The following is a 22567-nucleotide window of genomic DNA, read 5'->3' on the forward strand; positions in this document are numbered from 1 at the left end:
TGATACAGTGATACCTAGCTCCCCTACTGTAAACGTGTAGACTACTGAACGCAGAGTGAACTGATTTGCGCATAGGGTTATAAATCGTGAAACCCTGCAACAGTGTTAACAGATTAATGCGTTTAGGGTTATAAAGTGTGAAACCCCGCAACTGTGTAATAAGTAATTGTAGCCGTTACTTGTAGATTGTTCAATAAACCAGTTAACGATCTGTACAGCGTATTCAGTAACGAAACACGTTACACTGGTGTCAGAAGTGGGATCAGTAACGCAACACGTTACAATATATATATATGACGAATATATATTTTAGTATAAAGACAACAGGGCATGCAGTGAAGTAGTTTGACGTACATCGAAAAGCACCTGAAGATGGCACTTTTGTGCTGAAACATGTAGTGCAAGAGAGAAGAGTAAGGTGAATAAATGTATGGACTGTAAGACGGTTAGAATAAATCATGGACATAAATCAGTGCAATAGGACGCTAAAATATAACATTATTAATCTATTTCAATTTATGTGAAGTAGACGAAGCAGGAAGGAGCAATGCCACATGAATACACAGAACCCAAACATGGTTTTGCTCTCAGCTCACAAAGGCTTGTCTTGCAACTTTTATGGACTTACATGTTGTGTCATTCTGGATTATATAACTCTGGTAGGTGGTTGCCAATGTTTCAGAGGAATATAGCTACCCACATTAGACTGTGTGAATCATAACCAAAACCACCACAATATGAATCTTCACTGCTTTGCAAATTGTCCGTTCTATTCACTTGTTTTCTGCTGTGTCTTCCTCTNTTCTGCTCTTTCTTCCCCCCCCCCTTCCATTCTTTGTATAGTGATTGCTAGTGCTTCATTTTCTGCTTTCTGTTTTCAGGAATTTGTGAACTTTATTGGTGTTGAAGGGATGGACTCAGTGGAGTACTCACAGAGTTGTAAAGGGAAGAACACTGTGATCCTTGGTTTTGTGTGGACATGTAACAGTGAAATTGTGTTCATCACAGATCATGGAGTGGAGCTATTTCAGGTACAGTTATGTCCCCCAGAAAACAGAAATGTAAGCAGGAACGGAGGAAGTGAATTGTCTCACTACTGTAGCCATTACATTGCGCATCCTCCCCCCACCCAAATGAATAAGGATAAAACAAAAGGGGCAAGCCTTATGAGGTTAACTGGTAACAGAAGACAGCTTACTTTTTCATTTAAACTCTTCATATATATGTCAATGATGGGGCTTATTGTTAGTCACTTCCATGCATAAGACAGAAAAAGATGCATGAGTTATGTGATGCAATTTTGGAACTGGATTCAGATTTGTTTGCTGAAGTTGACACAAGATTTTGTGGGCAAGCTGTTATTCACAAATACCAATATTTTATTTTTCTCTTCTTGAGACATTACTGCTTTATGTGGATTATCTGTCAACTTAGAGCCTCTGAGAGGCCTTAGAGTCTGCTTTTCTGAAAGCACCTCCCTCTCTGTTACCTCCTTCCTTCCGTGCAGTATCTCCCTAGCCTGTTGTTCCAGTCTTGATTTTGGCTTCTCCCTTGGGTGTTATTCTTTAGCTTCATTTTCAGAACCTTCTTTGGGGTTCTGTCTTTGTTCATTCTTAAAACATATACTTACTACCTTATTTTGTTATTTATTATGACCAGTATTATCAAAACTAAGTAAGCACAGCAGTCCCCTCAGTCTTGATACCAGAAATGGGTAACCCTTTCACTGCTGCTTTTAATGCTCCAGTCTATGAGCACAGCCGTATGGTAACCAGTGGCTGAAAGCAAACTATGTATAAGTCACATGGCAAATGTGAAGGAAAGAGAGCACTGTGGAGACTTAGGTGTAGATAGGTGGATAATATTAAAATGCATCTTAGAGAAATGGGTTGTGAATTTGCAAACTGGACTGAAGTGGCTCAGTATAAGACCAGTTTTGTGAAAACATAGTTAACCTTTGGGATCCATAAGAACATGGAATTTGGTTGGCCAGATATGTAAATGCTCAAGAAGACTGCAGCATGGAGCCAGTGTAGAATGTAGAGAAGTGTCTTGTATCTTTGTTTTCATTTCCATAGATCCTTACTGGCTACCTAAGCCATCGGCTATAGAACATGTCACAGTTAACATACATTAGTTCTGAGAACAGAAACTAGTCCTCTTACAGTCACATTCACAAAAGGAACCATATTTATACAATTCAATAATTTAACCAACATGTACAATTCATCAACTAGACATTAATACCTTATTAAGCTCATTCCTTAAAAATATATATACAAATATCAATTTAAAGTCTTTTATACAGTATATCCTATAAACAGAATTATAGAAAGTTTAGTTCATCTTGTATTTAAAATACTCTCCCAACATTTAAAATGAATGGGAATACAAGATTTTTTTCAAGGCCAGTTTAAATTGTTTTGTGTTATGGGACAGATCTTTTACTGGAACAGGTAAGCTGTTAAACATCTTAATCCCAGCATAATAAGTTCCCTTCTGAAAAACTGGCAGATGAGATAATTGATGTTGCAAATCAGATTTGGTCCTAGTATTAATATTGTGAACCTCAAAATTTACTTTAAATTGGTGTCTGTTATTAATCACAAACAGTAGAAAGTAAATATATGTACTGAGATTTTAGTGGTAGTATTTTTAGTTCTCTAAAATATTTTCTGCATAAGTTTCTATCCCTAATCCCCATAATAATTCTAATACCTTTTTTTGTAGTCTAAAAATTATGTTGGTATAATGAGAATTTCCTCAGAATATTAGTCCGTAAGTCATAATTGAGTGAAAATAATAATAATGTACAATTTTCAATGATCCCTGGTACAAGAAAGGCTTAACTGTTCTAATCGCATAGCAGGCTGAACTTAGTTTTGGTGTGACTATCTATGCGAATCTTCCAGGAGGAAGTATTGTCAAACGTTAATCCAAGAAATTTTGTATTACAAATATTAACTATTTTCTTGTTCCCATGCAGTATATTTCGGTCAAGTAAAGAACTAGTCTTAGTTACAAATTGTATAAGTTGAGTCTTAGTGAAATTTAATGACAATAGGTTAGTAGTAAACCATATCTTTACGAGGGGCGTTCAAGTTCTAAGGTCTCCAGTTTTTTTTCTCAGGACTGGGAGCAGATAGACACATGTCGTTTAGTTTAAAATATGTGTGCACTCTTTGTGAATGCATGAAAGAGATGGCAGCACTGTACGGCACACAGAACTCTAGTGGTGGCGGCGAGAATGAGACGTGTTTTTGATACTTAAAATGGCGATGTTTTCATTACAAGAACAGTGAGTAATCATTTGTTTTCTCCACTTGCATGGTGCAAAACCCATTGAAATTCATCGCCAGTTGAGTGAGACATGTGTTGGTGGTGTCATGAATGTGAAAAATGTGCATTCGTGGGTGTGACAGTTCAAAGAAGGCCGAACGTCGTGTGACAACAAACAAAACAACTTCGGCATTGCACCAGCCGGTCTGACAACATGGTCGAGCGAGTCAAGAAAGTTTTTTTGGAGGATCGCCGATTGAGTGTGGAAAACATCGCCTCCAAAGTTGGCATTTCCGTGGGATCTGTGCACACAGTCCTGCATGAAGACCTGTGAATGTGGAAAGTGTCCTCCAGGTGGGTGCCACGAATGCTGGCGGACGACCACAAGACTGCGTGCATGGCAATTTGCCAGGCGATGTTGACACGTGATGAAGGCATGAATGGGACTTTGTTTTCATCAATTGTGATAACGGATGAGACATGGAAGCCGTTTTTCAACCCTGAAACGAAGTGGCAGCCAGCTCAATGGAAGCACAGACTCACCGCCACCAAAAAAATTCGGGTAAGCACCAGTGCTGAAAAAATGATGGTGGCCATGTTTTGGTATAGCGATGGCGTAACCCTTACTCATTGCATTCCAAAGGGCACTACGGTGACAGTTGCATCCTACCAAGATGTGAAGAACAAGCTCCTTCCAGCACTGCAAGAAGAACGGCCAGAAAAGGCTGCACATATGCTCTTTCACGAGGACAATGCACCAGCGCATCGGGCGTATGCGACACAGTAGTTTCTTCGTGAAAACAACTTTGAAGTGGTTTCTCATGCTCCCTACTCACCTGATCTGGCTCCTAGCAATTTTTGGCTTTTCCCAACGATGAAAGACACTCTCCGTGGTCGCACATTCACCAGTCGTGCCGCTATTGTATCAGCAATTTCCCAGTGGTCAAAACAGACTCCTACAGAAGTGTTCACAGCGACCATGGAATCATGGGGTCGATGTTGTGAAAAATGTGTATGGCTGCAGGGAGATTTCGTTGAAAAGTGACAGAAGTTTCAAATTTTTTGTATGATTATTGTGTGAGAAAGAAAATCGGAGACCTTAGAACTTGAACGCACAACGTATATCTTGGAAAACTTTANGCAGCGACCATGGAATCATGGGGTCGATCGGGTTAAGGCTATTAATAATTATACTGGTACCATCCACAAATAAAACAGTTTCAGCATTACCATTTATTGATTTTGGTAGGTCATTCCCTGTCATTCAGCGTGTGCTGCAGATGTAGCCAGTGGCCTCTGCCCACTGAAGCAAGGGTGGGGCACACAGAAGACTGTCATTACTACTCATAAGGTCATTATGAGAGTGATGGTTGGAGGAGGGTACTTACAGCTCAGTGTTGGGTCTGAATCTTAGAAGAGTCTGATACTGTCACATTTCTGAAGCATTATGAATATAAAAGGTGAAGATTTCAATCTGTGAGCAGAAAAATCCACGTGGAGATCTGACAGGGAATCAAACTCAGAACATGCTGATGAGAGTACACCTCACCCTGAGACCACCATGCTCTCTCATAGTGAGTGTTAATTCAGCTGATCCATAAATATGCCAGGTTGCATTACTTTCAGGTAGTCCCTGAGAAGCACTGTCTGAAAGCCCTCAAGTCACACAGTCTGGGGGTCAACTGGCATGTGTTCTGCCCTCAGAGCAGCCTTCTGTTGCTCTCTTCTGGTACTCTTGGTAACCAGATACAACCGCTGCATTTCAAACCAGGAAATATCATCAAACTTACAAAATTTGAGAGTGAGTGGATCATTTATTGCAATAATTAAAATTGTCCTAATTTGTTACCATTAAAAGTTTAAAAAATCAGGATTTGCATGTTAAAAAAAGAAATGAAATAACATAAAAGTTTCCTTTTGCCTAAGCCACACAGAGGTGGATGTGTGCATGGAACGAAGGTTACAGCAGATTCCTTTGAATTATTTGCGCCCACCAATCACAGTACATTGCTTCACATCCCAGGAGTCCGTACTCTTGGTATTCACTGGTCTGAGAACCACAGATATTGCACAGCAAAGTCAAAACTAAACCCACTTATGTTTATAAGCATCTCATCAAAATGAAAAGAATGTTGTACTTTATTGGGTAACCTATGAGTTGTCCTTCGTTCCACTGCTCCACATTACTGGTGCTAAATAGCCTTAGCAATTGGCGCAGGGTTACTCATTTGAACAGCAGCTGTTCATATTTGATGTAAACAGTTGAAATTCAGTATCATGTGTGTTTCAGTAGATCTGTTGTTCTGTAGCATTGTTCAAGACAGCAATTGAGGCTTATATTCTGCATCTTAACACTTTGCGGACCAGCAATTTAAATATTTAAATCACCCTGAGAACCGGCATTTTTAAACCTACTACCCCAACTTCTGCACCATTCACTTTAAAAATTAACACTTCGTGGACTGGCAATTTAAATATTTAAATCACCCTGGGGACTGGCATTTTTAAACATACCACCCTAACTTGTGCGCTGTACACTTTAAAAATTAATATAAAATCTCCTAATTAATTTTTTGAACTAAAATTTTTGGAGAACACTTACCAATGCTCCTAGAAGTGCTTGAGGGTGTGATATTTCTGGAAACATTCCGCTTTGTGAAGTGGCATTACACAGAACTTGCAAATGTAGACATACTCCTTTTTTTGTGAACTATGCAAACACAGCATTGCCTAGAAGGATTCTTCCCCTTGGAATGTTCACTCTTCACAATTTTCACGAGGGTGTTTTTCTGCATATCACTTGAGAGTCGCCCTGGGGGGTCCACATGAGGCCTTCGTAGGGTAGGAGTTGATGGCCCCGGTCGTACTAAGTCTTTGTGTGACCCTGGTTCTGCTGTCACCATCTGGACTGTAGCCCAGGCCTTTGCCACATTCATCAGAAATGCTTTGTACGAGTATTTCAATTTTGAATCAGGGTTTAGATTTTTTTAGATTTTTTTGCTGTCCCCGCAATGTTACTACGCGCAATGTTATTACCCACATTATCGTCGCAGCTACTATCACTTTTACTGTCTGGCCACAATTCTTTGTTGTCCCCCGTCAGTAGCTGTCTGAATGACAATCCATTACTGTGCGTCTCACAAGGCAGGTCAGCTAGGTCATCAGAGGTGAATTTGTCCCTGATCCATTCTCCCCACTAGCTACTGGCTGATACACACAGCTTGGAGAAGGCAAAGCATTTTCCTTTATAGTCGGTTAAGTAAACAGCGAGGTCAAGTTACTGACTGCTAACTAAATATTCCAGAGTCTTATCACGCATCTGCAGGCAGTTACGTGCAATGTAGGTGGCGCCAGAGCGATGTATAGTGTGTTGCAACTAATCGTTTCTAAAAACGTATTAATATGCGACCGGTCCGCCATGTTTAAAAGCGAAAAATGTATTAATGTGTGCGCGGTCCTCAAAGTGTTAATATAAAATCTCCTAATTAATATTATGAACTAAAATTTTTGGAGAACACTTACCAGTGATCCTAGAAGTGCTTGAGAGTGTGATATTTCTGGAAACATTCCCCTTTATGAAGTGGCATTACACAGAACTTGCAAATGTAGACAATCATACTCCTTTTTTTGTGAACTGTGCAAACACGTCATTGCCTAGAAGGATGCTTCTCCTTGGAATGTTCACTCTTCACAGTTTTCATGAGGCTATGTTTCCGCATATCACCTGAGAGTCGCACAGGGGGCTCAAAATGAGTCCTGTGTGGGGTGGGAGTAGACGGGCCCGGTCGCACTAAGACTGTGTCTGCCGCCGGTTCTGCCGTCACCGTGTGGTCTGTAGCCCAGGCTTTTGCCACATTCAGCACAAATGCCTTGTATTTCAATTTTGAATGAGGGTTTAGATTTCTGAAAACCAAAAACAAATTGAAAATGGCACAATTTATAAGCCACAAGGCAACTTTCTTTGTCCACTTTACTGTGTTCCGAGGAAGAGAATAATAGTCCAAGTACTTAACGGCTCTGTCAGCTCCCTTCATGAACATATTGTACTCAGAAATACAAACAGGCTTCTTTACCTGTCCATGTCTCGTTTGAACATCAACCATGCTTGAATTGTGAATTGTGGAAATCATATTCACAACACGAGTATCCCTCCAGGACTGAAGAAGAATATCCTCCATCCTCCTGAATGTGGTTTCACCACATTTCAGGGATTTACATTCCTCTTTCAGATCTGGAGGAAGGCCTATGTTCACCCTAATCGTTCCACAAACACATACTTTTCTCGAAATTAGGTGTTCTGCAGTTGCCACACTGTTATAATAATTGTCTTGAAAGACATGGTAATTTTGATCACTATGGGATTTTAAAAGGAAACAATAGTTACTTGTAATTTTTTGCCTTCACCAGAATAAATTTCTAAATTTGCAATATAGCCTGAAGTGCTATCACTAACTACACGAACAACTTACTTTGTAAGTTTCCCAGGATTATATGGTTGCATACGAAGCCTTCCCCTCTCCAAGGAATCACCGATTCGATCAAAGACAGTTGTTGGTTTGGCTTATAAAGGGTCTGAAATTTCTGAATGAAAAAATTTAATAAGGCCTGAATTTTGAGAAGCCTGCTTGTTTATTGTGATTGCAGTTCATTGTTATTGAAATGCAAACACCAAATTTGTTCAAATCTCTTGCAGCTCATTAGTTTGCTGAAAATGGTAGTTTCTAAAAATGCATCTGTTGACCAATATTCTTTTAGATTATCCCTCCTTGTGTGTCCCATTAGAAAGATTATTGCAAAAAAAATTTTCATATCTGCTGAAGTGACATTCACCCACTTCAACACCTTATAACTTCTGTCATACTCTTTACGGTGTTGGAGATAGTATCTGTTAGTTTCCTGACATAACATGTCAAAGAATCACCAAATTAGGCGATTTGTCTACTTTTCCCCATGTGACTGTCCCTACAATGTTACTACCCTAACTGTTTGTCATAGCTACTGTCACTTTTACTGTCTCTGGCCACAATTCTTTGTTGTCCCCTGTCACTGCCACTGTCCGAGTCACTATCCCTACACGTCTCACAAGGCACGTCAGATAGCTCATTGGAGAACAAGTAAGATATTTCTTGTTCTCCGAGAGATCGCTTGGTCTTCAACCACTTTCGTCCTTGATCCATATTGCACTACTAACTTACTGCCTGGTACATACAGTTTGAAGACGAACAAAGGCATTTTCCTTTGGAGTGGGATAGGAAAACAACGAGGTCATGTTACTGACTACTAAGCAAACATTCAGGAGGTCCATTACGCACCAGTTATGCATCTGCGTGGAGCCAGAGGAAGGTATAGTGTGTTACAACATAACGTGTCCTAAAATGATAATATTATGTGACCGGTCCACCACGTTTAAAAGCGAAAAGCATAATATCATGCAACCGGTCCGCGAAGTGTTAAAATCAATGGTTTTATTGATAGAATTTTAGCCTTTTGCTACTAAATTTATATCTGTATAACGATCTCCTGTATGTAATAAGTCCAAATAAGAGTTGCAACTGTTTGCCTCTAAGTCTCGCCCCAAATGTACATATGGTAAAGTATGTTCATTTACATGATCACTGCTTTTAACTTATTGGTAGGTATACTTAGTTTTTACATACATTATATGAAAAAATATAATCTAATTTGGTGGTATATATGGTGCACTGGAGACTGTAATTTTCTTGTGTTTTTTGTAGTTGAACTGGGAGTTGTTCCAAAGCCTGCCAAGTTATGCTTGCTGGAAAGAGATGTGACCTTGGCAATTTTATATGGATCCCCCAGTATTGTGGTGTTACGCCATCAACCTCGTGGAGTTGCTGGCCAAGGGGCCGAAGTTGTCGTTTATAGTATACAGAAGTAATTATCCCTATTTACATTTTAGTGCACCGATGGGTGTTACCCAGGTTGCACATGGCACTTCGGAGTGTTTAATATAGGTAATAGTGAGAGGACATTCACAGATAAGTTGAATAATATTATATTTTAGCATCCTGTTGCATTGTGTATAAACTTGAATACTGTTCTGATTCTTATCCGTCCATGTGTGACTCAGTGAAAATCCACTAGGTTTCGATGTTTCTTTCTTCTTTATTTCACAACATGTTTCGGCCTAACGGGCCATCATCAGGCAAGGAATCTGCTCTGCTTTCCTTTTGATGTATTAGACACTTATAGATGTTTCATTCAGGCTATGGAAGTAAACAAAGCCAAATTACACAAGGAAAGATGCAGATACAACATGAGAGAATATGAAAGCGGTATATTTAACAAATATAAACACATGGTTAGACACAAAGGCATGGTATAACATAACCTGAATGATGCATCTAGAAGCTTATGGCAGTGTAACACTTCCAGTTACCTTCTGGGCAGCAATTGTAATTATCAAACAACTGTCCATATACATCCTCTCTCTCCCATCAGACCCAGCCAAACTTGCACTGAGCATCTGTCTTTTCTTTGGACCCTTCGAGTGGCATTCATTGAAATCCCAATTCTGTACAGACAAGGCAGTGCAAAATTGGAATGTGACCAGCCAAGGTATTTCCCCTCAGTTGCATCATGGCACTGGTGAAGTTACTGTAAATGTGCTGCAAGGGGGGGGGGCAGCTGTGTTAAAAGACCATGTGTTTCATTCTGTGGTCTTCTGCATTAAGATATCATATGGTCTGGCAGAGCATACCAGCATCTTAAAAGAATGCAGCACCTCCATCTTCAGGATGTTAGTATCCACCTACCAGACGGCGCAGTGTCCTGACCCTGAATACCACAATGTTTATCTTGACTGCTGTGAAAATCAGATTGTATGGATGATAATGTGAGTTGTTTCAGCTGTAGACACATTACTATAGCAGAACACTAGTGTCTGTTTGAGTCATCCTGAAATAGAAACAACTCGCATATTTTGTCGGTTTTATGGTTAAATGTAATTTGTAATACTTTTACTTTTCCAGGATGCTTACAGCTAGAAAGAGCCACATTCTGAGGTTAGATATGAGTGGCCGCTTTGCAATAAATGTGATCGACAACCTGATCATAGTACATCATCAGGCTTCAAAGGTATGCTGATTGCATCTTCTTTTGATTATTTAATTGGCTTTAGCGAAAGAATATATCAGTATTTTCCGTGTTTAACAGACTTCAATGCTCTTCGATATCAACATGGCGGGGGAATCTGATGGATTTGTGACATATCACCAACCTGTAGCTAGTATGCGACCTATCAAACCGTTTAGCATGTGTTTACCTGCAGCAACAGGCAGCCAGATGCTGGGAGAGCCAGCACACATCAACTGCGAACTCTGTATCCTTGCATGATGTTATTCAGGACTAGTGACTAGATTCCCAAGTAATTGTATGCATGTTTAGGAGAGACTGATGTATGGCGACAATACTGTAAAGCAATACGTACACTGCCAAAGTGTATTCTTTGAAAGTTTGCTTTCCCCTTTGATCTTCAATTTGTACCTGTAATAGATCAGCATAATTCTTAAGTAGCTGCCCATTAGGACAGTTTGAGTATTCCTGTGACAGCATATCAGCAAAGAGAGACCATGTGACTGATTTTTACAACATTTGGGGCAAAGAAAGTTTGCACAAAGATCATTTCCAAGGACTTCACTTCAGTGGAAGCAAAGGAGGGAAGTTTTCACTGATATTTTGCAATGAAGAGATGAGAATGATGAATGGCAGAACAGATTCGTTGCTGGGGAAGGTCCTCAGGGAAAACAGCAAAGCTTGCAAATATCCAGGTGCCAAAAAAGCAGAGATGTCAAAATGTTGTTTGTTTTACTCACCAGATCTCACTCAATTTAACTTTTTCTTCTTCTGCTTCTTCTCTTCAATGAAGAATCTTCTCAAGGGATCACAATCTGAAACCACAGAAGAGATTCAGAAGGTTACAATGGCCATTCCAAACAACCTGCAGGAGATTGACCTCTGGAAACGCTTCAACAGTTTGAAACAAAACTGGATTCATGTATAGTTGCAAGAGGGCACTATTTTGAAGGAGACCACTGCAGTTCAAAATTAAATTTAATACAGTGTTGTCTATGGATACAGTCTCTTTATTTAATTGTCAGACTGCTTACATTCATACACACTTAAATATGTGGACGTCCATTATGACTGACTCGTTGAAGCCCATTGGCTACTGTATATGCCACCTGCTGTAGCATTAAAAAGCATTTTGCCCACAAAATGTTTCAGAGATTGGATTCTGTCTCCCTACTCATTTGGGCCCAGTCAATAGAGTAGTCCCTATCTCAGAACAGAATGTATTAATGTGTTTCTTGTGATTCTCAGAATAAACAGTGATCTTTCCCTAAACAGCATTAATTGGTTGGTCTTTGTAACGGACATGTCATATGTCTCCTGTGAGGTAGAAATTGTTTTTTTTTTTTTTTAATTTTATGTAGTTGAACTTTGTGCTTCAGAAGCTTTACTATAAGAGAGTGCACTTCATAAAGCAGTCATATTGTTATCAAGTGCAAATTTGAAAAATGCATTGACACAGAAATATCACAGGATATACATAGAGGATATTTACTTTGTTGACTGGTTCCATGGCTCTGTGCTTCATGGTGACTGGTGCATTTCAGGCTGTGATGCATATACAAATTTTGCCAAAGAACTGGTGAGCCTGGCGGCAAATAATGTTCAGAATGAAGTAGTTACAATTCACAGATCATAGGTGTTGAATAGGTATCTCTGCATGTAGATACCTTTCACAATTAATTGTTCATTAAAAAACACAGGTAGAACACTCTTGCACTTACAGCACTCCAGACACAACTTTCACTGGATAGAGCTGGACTTCATGGGTTAGATGTGGATTCTGTGAACTCAGTAGCAGTTATTTTGTGTATTTAAATAGCCCTGCAAGTGAAAACACAATTCATCAGGAAAGTATATCAATTGCGGATAGATCTCACCTTCAGCGACAGGCTATAGAGACCAACTGTAAAATTAAACCATACTAGCTGGATTGCATGGCTGCAAAGCATGGATTACTGTTGTGGTATAGAGTTTAAGCTTCAGCAATCATGTCGCTGTTCTTGCACTGGACTTTGACACTCTAGTCTCTTGAGCTAGATATTTCAGTGAATTTCTAGGTGTATGTTCAAGTCTGGCCCCTATGTCATCTAACTTCTCCTCAGTAAGCACTTGGCACCTATGTTTTCATTTCTTGTCTATTAAGATTCCCGTTGTCCTAAGTTTATTCACCAAATTATTGTTTGTCTGCTGGGAACTTTTTCATCTCAGAATTTAAGTCAAAATTTTTGCCAACACTACATAGGTGTTATACAGAAATGTATGTTGCTCTAAAGTATATTGCACCATGATATACCACACTGCACTCTAACTGAAACTGAGAACAAATGGCTAATGGAGCTGATAACTGCTGCTTGCTTCTGACAAATTATAAACAAACTCTAACGCATGAACTGCCCTGCTCACCATGACACATATTGCTGTCAAGCGGTCCACAAGTTAGTTACTGCCCTTCATTCCAAACGTTATCTACCATCAGGCATGCTGATTCATCTGCACAATTTGTATGCACATTGTGGCAAGCAGCGCACTGTTCATAGTGAACCGGTCAACAGAGTTAAAAAACTCTCTGTATATATGATCCTGTATTTGTATCACATTAACAGAGTCAACACTTTTTCTGCTGCACTATCTCCATTCATAATCTCTCTCAGAGGGAATTTGTGTCAGTTATGGTTAATGACTTGTTGCATGTCATCTTCTGTATGTGTTGTGAGTTAGAATGTACCTTAACTGTATGCAGATTCTCCAAACTGGGTTGTTTTTCAGCCAAATATTGTGATTGATGCAAAACTTGGCTGTCTGTGGTAATTATCTTTTTTTTTATTATTATTATATAATAAGCTGGTAATGTTATGACCGCATGAACTTTCAGTGCAGGCAGTATGAACTGATTCAGGGTTTTGTGATGAGATCACATGGCTAGTCTGTGCTAAGAGCAGAAGGAAACCTTCAGGGAAGAAGAGACCACTTGGGAGACATAAGTCTAGATCAGCCGTGTCAAACATGCAGCCCACATGCGGCCCCTCAACTTTTAGAGCCAATTGATATTAAAATCAATATCAAAATTTTAGTAGAAATATTTTTTGTAAAGACAATTTTCCAGCAGACCAGAAGACAAGAAGTCTCACGCAGACATAAATTAGCAGGCTGCAGGAAAAGTAATTCTGAGAATTGCAGAAGGGTTTGTCCAACTAACTGTTTGTAAAGTTCATGAAGGACAAACTATTGTATTTGAGAAGGTTAATGCACTAAAATCCGCACAGCCTCACTACTTCCAAGAATCAAGAATCCCTTTTGGAGGCATAGTAAGAATGTAAGGAGGGTGGCAACTGACAGAGAAGTGCAAGGGATTCATACCTTCAAAACTAGCTTGCATCCCTCAGCCATTGTCTAATGGGCTGCTAGCAAACTTTCACTTTTATGACCATTGAGACAAGATACCCTTCCTACCAGTCCAATAGTCTCTTGTACATTGTCATTCAGTTCATTTTCACACAGTGACAGGTGCTGATGTTACATTGTGATGAACGTATAAAGGTTATAATTAAACATTAAATTATCAACTATGAGTATCAAAATCTAATGTATATTTCTATTTTGAAGTGCGGCCCTGGACTATTATTTTTAGGGCTGAGGTGGCCCTCTGTACAAGTTGAGTTTGACATACCTGGTCTAGATGGATGGGATTCATTTGGCTCAGGATAATGGGCAGTGTTAATATGGTAATCAACCTTCAGGTTCCATAAAAGGTGGGACATTTCTTGATCAGCTGAGCAGCTGTTTTTTGACAAGAAGTACTCTGTTTTGTGACTTTTGTGCCATTTGTCATCATAGCTGCAACTAATTTTACAGAATTAATTATAAATGTGTCATCCCAATCAGAGGCATGAAAAGATGATTCAGAATTCTTGTGAAAAAGGGGATGTGGTAACCAGTGGACAATGCAAGCTTCAATCATAACACCTTCACTGCTATTCCCCCCACCTGAAGTGTGGACATTTACTAAGTGCCCCTGCTGATCCTGTCAAGTGATGGGCTGCTGCCACTGTGTACATAAATGCCATTTTCTCCTACAGATGTCACTCTAATGCAGAGAAGCTGTAGGTGTAGTTTGTCAGAGGTCGAAAGAGTGAAAATATACAGCAATTGTCAGTTATTTACCACTTGCTATCTTCAGTTTTTTTGCAAATATACCACTTTGTTCAGAATCCAGTTTCTGTGACAAATGGTGGACCAGTGGCAGTACAGACATTAATATGTTCATAGCTAAACATTCTGAATCATAATTCTTTAGAATGGAAAATGTATGCTCAGCAGTATCAGCATCTGGATGTTTGGATGTCAGTGGTGTAGGGTTGTGTATCTTATTTGATCAGTTTGTGAAAACGTTCAAATAAGGCATTATGTTTTCACTGTACACAATGAATAGTTAACTTTTGTAAGTATACTTGTATGAAAATGGGGCATGCGGTAGCATAGTTGGTTGAGGCACTATGCTACAAGCTGGAAGGTCGCAGGTTCAAGTCCTGATGAGGTCATTGGATTTTTTCCAATTGACCTAAACCTTCCAGCCACACTATGGCCCTGGGGTCAGCTCATCCTCTAACAGAAATGAGTACCAGGAATTAATTAAATAATTTTCCTGGGGAGTAAAGCACGGCCGGCATGTAAGGCTGACAACCTTACTGCCATCTTTGAGCCGATTGTCTAGATAATTTTGGACCCTCAACATCTCACAACCCTATGGGCCTTCATGGCCTGTTACAGGGATAGCTTTACTTAATTTACTTACTTCTATGGAAATATGTAATCAGATGAGTTAGTTAATCCTTTGGCCACTACACAGTGTTCCGAATGCTAGTGCACTGTGGTGCATTGTATTACCCAGGATATCCCAGCTTCTGCCTTAGAGTTCTTGTGCTTGGACCATACGGTCAGTGGAAAATTGCACATACTATGCCATCCTTTGGTGAACACTGTGAAGTGTTTCTACATTTCCTTCAGTCCTGACAAATTAGTGTGCTAACATATACTGAGCAGCCAGAGGGTTCATTAAAGTAGTATTATTTATCTGTATTTTGGTAGGTTTCATTGTGATCAGTGGTCTCTACTGGCTCACCGTTCTGCTGTTATTACTCGTATGTAGGTAAACAAGGTAAGACCGTCTGTCAGCAACATAGCAGAATAATGGTCTAAAAGCAGGTTAACAGTTTTAGCAGCGAATTCAAGTTTCCATTCTTGCAACTCACATTATCAAAGAAGCTGCAGTATTTAATTACGTTCTTTCTCTTCTGTGTGTCTTTTGTGCCTTTGTAGAAAGACATGTAAAGTGAAATCCCTATTTTAGGCTTCTTTGGGGAACAGTGGATTTGAACACTAAATTGAGGAACATTAAGCTCCATTTCCACTGTAATCCATCTTATCAGTGCAACTGAAGGGGGCTGAGTGTGCTGGTTCTAGTCCAAATTATTTTGCTTTACAGGTATATTGGTCTTAGGTTACAACCATTAGTCAACCTTATCCAAGACAAATGCTTGTTGGTGGATTTTCTGCTTCAGAGGAAGGATTCCAAGCCTGTTGTCATTCAGGTATACAGTCTTCCTTTGTATTACAGGGTTATGTTATTTGCCCTTTAACCCATGGTTATCCCTACACAGTGTCATGCTCCAGATGATGGAAGCAAAATGCAGAATGCTTGACTGAATGGTTGCAGTTGTATAGTGTGAGGGTTACCATAATACTCTGCAGTTTATTAACACTTTGCAGACCGGTAATTTAAATCACCCTGGGGCCGGCATTTTTTTACCTACTACCATAACTTGTGCACTGTTCACTTTAAAAATTAATATAAAATCTAATTAATTTTATGAACTAAAAATTTTTGAGAACACTTACCACTGCTCCTAGACGTGCTTGAGGGTGTGATGTTTCTCGAAACATTCCCCTCTGTGAAGTGGCATTACACAAAACTTGCAAATGTAGACACTCGTACTCCTTTTCTTGTGAACTGTGCAAACACGGCATTGCCTAGAAGGATGCTTCCCCTTGAAATGTTCACTCTTCACAATTTTTGCAAGGGTATGTTTCCACATATCACCCAAGAGTCGCCCAGGGGGGTCAAAATGAGGCCTGTGTGGGGTGGGAGTAGATGGGCCAGGTCTCACTAAGACTGTGTTTGCTGCTGGTTCTGCCGCCACCATGTGGTCTGTAGCCCAGGCTTTTGCCACATTCAGCAGAAATGCCTTGTATTTCAATTTTGAATGAGGGTTTAGATTTTTGAAAACCAAAAATGAATTGAAAATGGCACAATTTATATGCCACAAGGCAACAGGCCAAGTACTGATCGGCTCTCTCAACGCCCTTCATGAACATATTATACTCGGAAATAGAAACAGGCTTCTTTACCTGTCCATGTCTCCTTTGAACATCAACCATGCTTGAATTGTGAATTGTGGAAGTCATATTCACAACATGAGTATCCCTCCAGGACTGAAGAAGAATATCCCCCTGCCTCCTGAATGTGGTTTCACCACATTTCAGGGATTTACATTCCTCTTTCAGATCTGGAGGAAGGCCTCTGTTCACCCTAATTGTTCCACAAACATGTACTTTTCTCGAAAGTAGGTGTTCTGCAGTTGCCACACTGTTATAATAATTGTCTTGATAGACATGATAATTTTGATCAAGATAGGGTTCCAAAATGGAAAGAATAGTTTCTTGTAATTTCTTTCCTTCACCAGAATAAAATTCTAAATTTCCAATATAGCCTGAAGTGCTTTCAGTAACTACACTAACAAGTAGGCCATACTTTGTAACTTTCCCAGGATTATATGTTCGCATATTGCACTACTCACTGACAGCTTGCTATGTACAGCTTGAACAAATAAAGGCATTTATTTTCCTTTGCAGGAGCATACAGTTAGAGCGAGGTCACGTAAATGATTAGTCAGCAAACATTCCAGAGGCTTATCATGCAGCTGCAGGCATCTGCGTGTAAGCTGAGTGGAAGCAGAGCAATGTATAGTGTGTTGCAACTTATCATGTTCTAAAAACGTATTAATACACGACCGGTCTGCCACGTTTAAAAGCGAAAAACGTATTAATGCGTCTGCGGTCCGCAAAGTGTTAAGTGGCACAGGCTACACCTGGGGGGGAAGAGGGAGAAGATGGAAGAAAAGGTAAAGCTATTGGTGTAACAGGCTGTCAAGGTTCCCACATGTTCTAGACAATCAGCATGTAGGTGGTGGTGAGATTGTCAGCCTTATGCACTGGCCGCCCTTTGCCCCCAGGAAGATTCCTGGTACTCATTTCTGTCTGAGCCAACTCCAGGGCCACAGTGTGGCTGGAAGGATTAGGTGAATTGAAAAATCCAATGACCTCATCGGGAATTGAGCCCGCAACCTTCCCTGTTTGTAGCATGGTGCCTCAACGAGCTATGCTGCTGTGTGCTCCGAAGGTGATCATAACATGTATGGGTTGAAACTTCTGATTGCATTGTTTAGGAATTCATAGCTGTGGAAGACTGGGAAGAATTATACCCAGCAAGTTGGACCAGGCAGTAACACTTCTGACTTTTATTCATGGGACAGTGGGTGTGAATCTCGGCCAGAACAGATACTGTCCCTACTTAGGGGTTTCTTTTGTTGAGTTCCTCAGTGCCTTCAGGAAAGTGCTGGGGTAGTACCTTGAAACTGACTAAGACCAATTCATTCCACATCCTTTCACACTCATCATGCATTAATAATCCTACCATTTGATGCTATTCAGTCTGAGCTACTGGCAGTAAACCATGAAAAGATAACATATAGCATCACTTTCTCTATGGCTGTTTTGTAGGTCATACTACTCTAAGTGGGGAAGGAAGCAGATGGGTTAGAGTACAGTGCCCACTGCACATTATGTCTCCTGTTTTAATGCTCAAAAACACTATTCTGCCCAGAGAGCATATTTGTGTGTTTCATATTATTCTCAGAAAAAAAAAACGATCTTTTCCCCATACATTATTAACCAAATGGCCTCTGTAATGAAGATGCAACATGTGTACTTTGAGATAGGAATTGAATTTTTAATTATTAGTTGAATTTCAATATTTAATAAGTTCATTTATGCAAGGTGATTTTTGAAATGAGAACCAAATGTTGGGAATGTTAATGTCATGCATTAGAGGGCTAGAGCCATTTTGGTGAAATGGCATAGTATGCAGTGCAAGCAGTAAACTTCATGCCATTCACTGCTGAAAAGTGTGTGTCCTATGGTTGAGCATTACCTGAAAAGACAATCATTTAAAACAGCCCAAAGTGATTACAGCAGTCACCATTTTGGATATCCAGCATCAACAACGTCCATGATACCGAAGTCTGTGAAAACAGTTCTAGCAGACAGGAGATATTAACATACCAAACAGAGGCCAGTGAGAGAGACAGAGTGCAAGTCTACTGAAGTCTGTGAAAACAGTTCTAGCAGACAGGAGATATTAACATACCAAACAGAGGCCAGTGAGAGAGACAGAGTGCAAGTCTACTGAAGTCTGTGAAAACAGTTCTAGCAGACAGGAGATATTAACATACCAAACAGAGGCCAGTGAGAGAGACAGAGTGCAAGTCTACTGAAGTCTGTGAAAACAGTTCTAGCAGACAGGAGATATTAACATACCAAACAGAGGCCAGTGAGAGAGACAGAGTGCAAGTCTACTGAAGTCTGTGAAAACAGTTCTAGCAGACAGGAGATATTAACATACCAAACAGAGGCCAGTGAGAGAGACAGAGTGCAAGTCTACTGAAGTCTGTGAAAACAGTTCTAGCAGACAGGAGATATTAACATACCAAACAGAGGCCAGTGAGAGAGACAGAGTGCAAGTCTACTGAAGTCTGTGAAAACAGTTCTAGCAGACAGGAGATATTAACATACCAAACAGAGGCCAGTGAGAGAGACAGAGTGCAAGTCTACTGAAGTCTGTGAAAACAGTTCTAGCAGACAGGAGATATTAACATACCAAACAGAGGCCAGTGAGAGAGACAGAGTGCAAGTCTACTGAAGTCTGTGAAAACAGTTCTAGCAGACAGGAGATATTAACATACCAAACAGAGGCCAGTGAGAGAGACAGAGTGCAAGTCTACTGAAGTCTGTGAAAACAGTTCTAGCAGACAGGAGATATTAACATACCAAACAGAGGCCAGTGAGAGAGACAGAGTGCAAGTCTACACAAGTCATTGCAGAAACTTGAATAACAGACTGGAATGTCTTACAGTTGTCACAAAGCAGTGAAAACACTGCAGCTGTTTCCCTGCAAAGTGCATTCTGTTCAGCAACTGTTGTCATCACTGGACTATGAAAATTGAGATCATTTCTGACAGTGTTTGCCTGCAAAGGTGGAGGATGGCCCCTGCATGTTTAAGACATCATTTATTTCTCAGATGAGGGAGCATGGTTCCATCTTACAGGTTATGGAAACTCTCAGAATAGTCGCATATCATCATGGAATATCCCCATGCAGCCCATGAAACTCTTCTTCACTCTATCAAGATTGGAGTGTGGTGTGCATTGTCTCCCTGTAGGATTGCTGGACTCATTTCCTTCAAAAACACCATTAACTCAGAGTGCTACATGAATTCCTGGGACACCTTACTGAAGAGGACACTGCCAAAGCATGGTTCCCACATGTCATACAGCATGAGGGACTATGCACAAGCTATTCCTGTTGTTCAGAGATGAAATAATTTTGAAAGGACTCTGGCTCACATGCTTACTGGATTTGTCACCACTGGATTTTTTCTATGGGGCTACTGAAGACAGTGTCTATGATAGTAACCCATGCAGTATGGATGAACAGAAAATCAGCATATCCAACATAACTGCTAACCTTTCACTCTTGCTGCTGCAGACTGTCTACATACATGCTGATGTACACTTTCAAAACTTTTTGTAACAAGATGTATTGTAAACACTCTACTTTGAACAAAATTTTTGTTTAGAAAAGTCACCACACTGTGCATACAAATTTCGCCAAAGCGGTCCTAGCCCTCTTATAACATGAACTTATTAATACTGGGTTCTTGATTAAAATCATCCTGTATAATAAAGAGTTGATCTCAGATTCATAATTGTTTCACAAACAAAACATTAAAAATAGGTACATATGTGGGGAATATATGTTTTCAGTGTGATAAGAACGTTATAGAATATTGCTGTTTCTAATTTATATTCATATTTTTCATGATGACTTATGGTTTCCATGCAAATAAAGATTTAGCAGTATGTTGAACATTTTAAATAACAAAGACACCAGTGGACATGATCTTGACAACTGTGTGCTTCAGCTTCTTACCAGTTCATTACTGCACATTCTACCTATGGCTACAATTTTTAGCCACAAAAAAAAAAAAGAAAGAAAGAAAGAAAGAAAGTGAAGTTTGTTGGAAAGAATCTGGGGGAACAACAGAGGACAGTGAATGACTTTAGTGTCACTAAAGCTATCTTAACAGGAACACAGTTTGGAAAAGCATTACTGTTGCAGGTTCTCCAGAGTATTCTTGAGCCAACAGAGCAAAATCGAAGTCACTTAGTGGTCATTGCTGAACTCTTTGACCATCTCAATGATGTATACAGAAGTTTCTTGGAAGTTGAAATGCAAAGTCAGGTGAGCCCCATTTATCTGGTATTGAATATGATTAGAAAGTAACATGTTTTACACAAACTGGACATCTTGCACCATCTTGCTTTTGGTTAGAGAAACGTGCTCTAGAAGATAGCTGTGCTTCCATCATCGGGTAAAAGTAATGAACCTGACTTATTGGATCAGCTAGTTTCTGTCTCCAGACAGCAGTGACAGTTCTGTGCAGGGTAAACTGTAAATGTTGGAGATCAGCACTGTTTTCAAGTGGAGAGTATCATTATGTCTACGGGTACCTGGATGTGCAATAAAAACCCATGTTGGCACGTGCTGAGAGCAGTAATATTGCAATATATGTCATATCCCACTTCCTAGAACCATGACATTGCTTTCTGATATAGTTTGCTGTTCATTTTTTCTGTATTAGCTGTATCATGCTCTAGACACCATGGCACTAGTTCTGTTCTCTTTTTTTCTATGGGCAGAATTCCTTTGTTATGTTGTGTAACTAAGAAGTTGTTCTAGGATCTGTAATATGGCTGGGCTACAAGTCCTTCAAAACTTGATGTGTGTGATTCTGAATGTGTGTAATAAACAATTTTGAATACACTCATGCATACTGAAAAGTGAAATTCACTTGAGTAGACATCTTCAGATATTGGGCACAACATTAACAAGTCAAAATTGCTTTCATGGAATAAGAGGTGAAATGTGGAGAATGGTTGCTACCAATGAGTTCAGAATCATTTTTCATCCTGTCTGCTCTCAAAAAATAAAGCTCAAAAGATAAAGTTATATTTTAGCATCCTGTTGCACTGATTTAAATCCATGATTTATTTCAACCGTCTTCCAGTGCATACACTCATCTACCTCACTCCTCTCTCTCGCACTACATGTTTCGGCACAAAAGTGCCATCTTCAGGTGCTTATTCGATTTACGTTAAACTAGTTCACTGCATGCCTTGCCGTCTTCATATTAAAATAACTAAAATATATNGTAGTGCGAGAGAGAGGAGTGAGGTAGATGAGTATATGTACTGGAAGATGGTTGAAATAAATCATGGACCCAAAAGATAAAATTTTATCTTTATGTTGTATGGGTGTGAAACTTGGCCTCTCATGCCCAAGGAAATAGACCGAGGGTGCTGAGAAGAATATCTGTATGGAAGAGAGATGAAGCGATAGGAGGCTGGAGAAAACTACAAAATGAAGAACTTCATAAATTGTACCCTTCACCAAGTATAATTAGAATTATGAAGTCAAGGAAGATAAAATAAGCAAGGCATGTAGCAAGATAGACATACAGATTTTTGGTCAGAAAACCTGAAGGGAATAAAACCATTAGTAGATTAGGAATAGACAGGATAATATATTAAAATGGAACTTAAAATGTTAGGTAAGGGGGTGTAGTGGATTTATTTGGCTCAGTATGGGAACCAATGTCAGACACTTGTGAAAACACAGTGAATGTCTTGGTTCCGTCAGAGACGGAAAATTTCTAGATTAGCTGAGTGACTTCTCAAGAGGGACTCCTTTCCATGGAGTTCAACATTTGCAATGCAAAACAGAATAGAAACTCAATCC

At 39.7% G+C, this 22567-nt stretch overlaps 1 protein-coding gene across 2 annotated transcripts in view; it reads left to right on the forward strand.

Annotated features, from left to right (window-relative positions):
* The window catches only part of LOC111862408 (regulator of MON1-CCZ1 complex), a 35311-nt gene that overhangs the window by 1873 nt on the left and 10871 nt on the right, over positions 1-22567 (forward strand). Inside the window, exons 3-10 of one of the 2 annotated variants that reach the window (XM_023847777.1) lie at positions 882-1031; positions 4906-5080; positions 9015-9174; positions 10272-10377; positions 10456-10621; positions 13115-13178; positions 15857-15962; positions 20888-21010. In XM_023847777.1, coding sequence (XP_023703545.1) covers positions 882-1031; positions 4906-5080; positions 9015-9174; positions 10272-10377; positions 10456-10621; positions 13115-13178; positions 15857-15962; positions 20888-21010 — 1050 coding nt within the window. The remainder of the gene's footprint in view (positions 1-881; positions 1032-4905; positions 5081-9014; positions 9175-10271; positions 10378-10455; positions 10622-13114; positions 13179-15856; positions 15963-20887; positions 21011-22567) is intronic. The other variant, XM_023847779.1, reaches the window with a different exon arrangement.

The sequence above is a fragment of the Cryptotermes secundus genome, unplaced genomic scaffold, assembly GCF_002891405.2.
Source record: "Cryptotermes secundus unplaced genomic scaffold, Csec_1.0 scaffold715, whole genome shotgun sequence".
NCBI lineage: Eukaryota > Metazoa > Arthropoda > Insecta > Blattodea > Kalotermitidae > Cryptotermes > Cryptotermes secundus.